At 45.9% G+C, this 2,228-nt stretch overlaps 1 protein-coding gene across 1 annotated transcript; it reads right to left on the reverse strand.

The window, feature by feature from the left end:
- Positions 1–897: 897 nt before the first annotated feature.
- LOC126696593 (uncharacterized) lies at positions 898–1,482 on the reverse strand. Its single transcript, XM_050393301.1, has one exon. It carries the CDS (start codon positions 1,480–1,482, stop codon positions 898–900), a length of 585 nt encoding a protein of 194 aa, XP_050249258.1.
- Between the last annotated feature and the right edge of the window lie 746 nt (positions 1,483–2,228).

Raw genomic sequence — 2,228 nt, forward strand, 5'->3', positions numbered from 1 at the left:
TGGATTAACTTCAATTCCACAGTGAGTGACTATATACCCCAAGAACTTTCCTAATCCGACACCAAAAGAGCATTTCGAAGCATAAAGTCGTAGCTTGTGTCTCCCCAAGATCTCAAAGATATTCTTGAGGTCATTAATGTGCTCGAACTCCACTTTGCTCTTAACCACCATGTCGTTTATATAGATCTCAATGCTTTTTCCTAGCTGAGGCTTAAACATCTTAGTCATCATCCTCTGATAAATAGATCCTGTATTTTTTAGACCAAAAAGCATCACCTTGTAATGGTAATTCCCAGTAGGGGTGACAAAGGCTGTCTTCTCCTGGTCATCCAAAGCTAAAGGTATCTGAGGGTACCCTTGGAAGACATCTAGAAGGCTCATCCGAGGATGACCAACTGTCGTGTCAACTAACTGATCAATCCGAGACATGGGGAAAGGGTCCTTTAGACAGGCTTTATTCAAGTCGGTGAAGTCCACACATAATCGACACTTCCTACTTTTCTTCTTCACTGCCATAATATTGGCCAACCATTCAGGGTAAAATACCTCCTTAATAGCCCCAGCTTGCTTAAGTTTCGTCACTTCGTCTTTAACAACATCAGAATGGTTTTTAGATGAGTGCCGAGGTGGTTGCTTCTTGGGGATAACCGATGGATTGACGTTCAAATGATAACATATGAAGCTTGAATCCACCCCGGGAGCTTCATAAACACTCCATGCAAACACGTCTATGTTTCTCCTAAGGAACTCTACCAACTCTTCCTTCTTCTAAGGGGGCAGCTGAGTTCTGACTTGAAAGAACTTCTTTGGGTTGTCACCGACAATAGCATTTTCTAAATCCTCACACTTCATCTCCTCGACTATCCTATCCAAGGGTAGTGTCGGGCCCTTTGATTGCTATAAGCCCCCATTCGTAGAGGCCGAGGGCTCCACTCCTAGCTTATGCCTTATCGCGGCGATCAAGCACTGCCTCGCCGCGGACTGGCTCCCAACCAGCTCCTCAATCCGGTTCCCAGACGGATATTTCACCTTTTGGTGCAGAGTGGAGGAAACAGCTCCTAGGGCATAAAGCCAGGGTCTTGCCACGATGGCCGTGTAGGAAGAGTAGGCATCCACCATAATAAAATCCACCTCCATTACTTCCGACCCTGCCTGAATGGGTAGTCTAATTTGACATTTTGGAATGACAACTTTTCTATCAAAGCTTACCAAAGGTGAATCATAGGCTGTTAAGTCCTCGGGCATCAAGTTTAGCCATTTGTATAAGTCAGGATACATGATCTCTGCCCCACTACCTTGGTCCACCATCACCCTCTTCACATCATACCCTCCTATCTTGAGGGTGATCATTAAAGCATCATCGTGTGGCTGTATAGTTCCCGTCTTGTCCTCATTCGAAAAGCTTAACGCTGGTCGGGCTTCCATTCTTGCCCTCTTTGGAATTCTGTTAGATTCCTCGGTGGGTAGCTGAGTTACAGACATCACCCTGGACGTCTGCAAGCTAGTTCTACCAGGAGTAGTAAAGATGACGTTAATTATGCCTAATGGGAGCCTTGAAGAAGCGTTCCCCCGAGCCCCTAACCTTGATTGGTCTCCTTGTCCGTTAGGCCAATACAAAAACTGCTATAACCTTTTCTTTCTGACCAGTTGCTCCAGATGGTTCCACAGAGTTCTGCAATCCTCGGTGGTATGCCCCTCCTCCTGGTGGTATTGATAATGAAGGCTCTAATTACACCTCAAGGGATCTCCTCCCATTTTGTTTGGCCATTTGAAGTATGGCTCGTTCTTGATCTCCTCCAGGACTTAATGCACTGGTTCTCGGAACATAGTGTTAATTGCCTGAGGAACTGTAGACCTAGATTGTCGAGCAAAATCCCCTCAGGGTCTGTTATTGTTATAGCGGTTTGACCTGAAATCTCTCCTTTCCTGAGGGATAAAATTACCCTTCCCTTTGCCTTGCTATTGGTCTTCCTCAACCCTCTTATACTTATCAATCCGCTCCATGAGCTTGCGTACACTAGGAGCAGGCTTCCCAATCAAGGACTTCCTTAAACCATGCTCAGTAGGCAGGCCAACCTTGAAGGTTCTGATGGCCACATCGTCAAAGTCACCGTCTATCTCATTGAACATCTCCCAGTATCTGTCCGAATACGTTTTCATGGTCTCCCTTTATTGCACGGATATGGACAACAAGGAGTCTAAGGGCTGAGGGACCCTACTGCATGTGA

This window comes from Quercus robur, chromosome 8 (genome assembly GCF_932294415.1).
Source record: "Quercus robur chromosome 8, dhQueRobu3.1, whole genome shotgun sequence".
Lineage (NCBI taxonomy): Eukaryota > Viridiplantae > Streptophyta > Magnoliopsida > Fagales > Fagaceae > Quercus > Quercus robur.

What these genes read in the sequence shown, in the direction of transcription:
- LOC126696593 (XM_050393301.1), bottom strand. Translation starts at nt 1,482, where the DNA reads ATGTCTGTAACTCAGCTACCCACCGAGGAATCTAACAGAATTCCAAAG.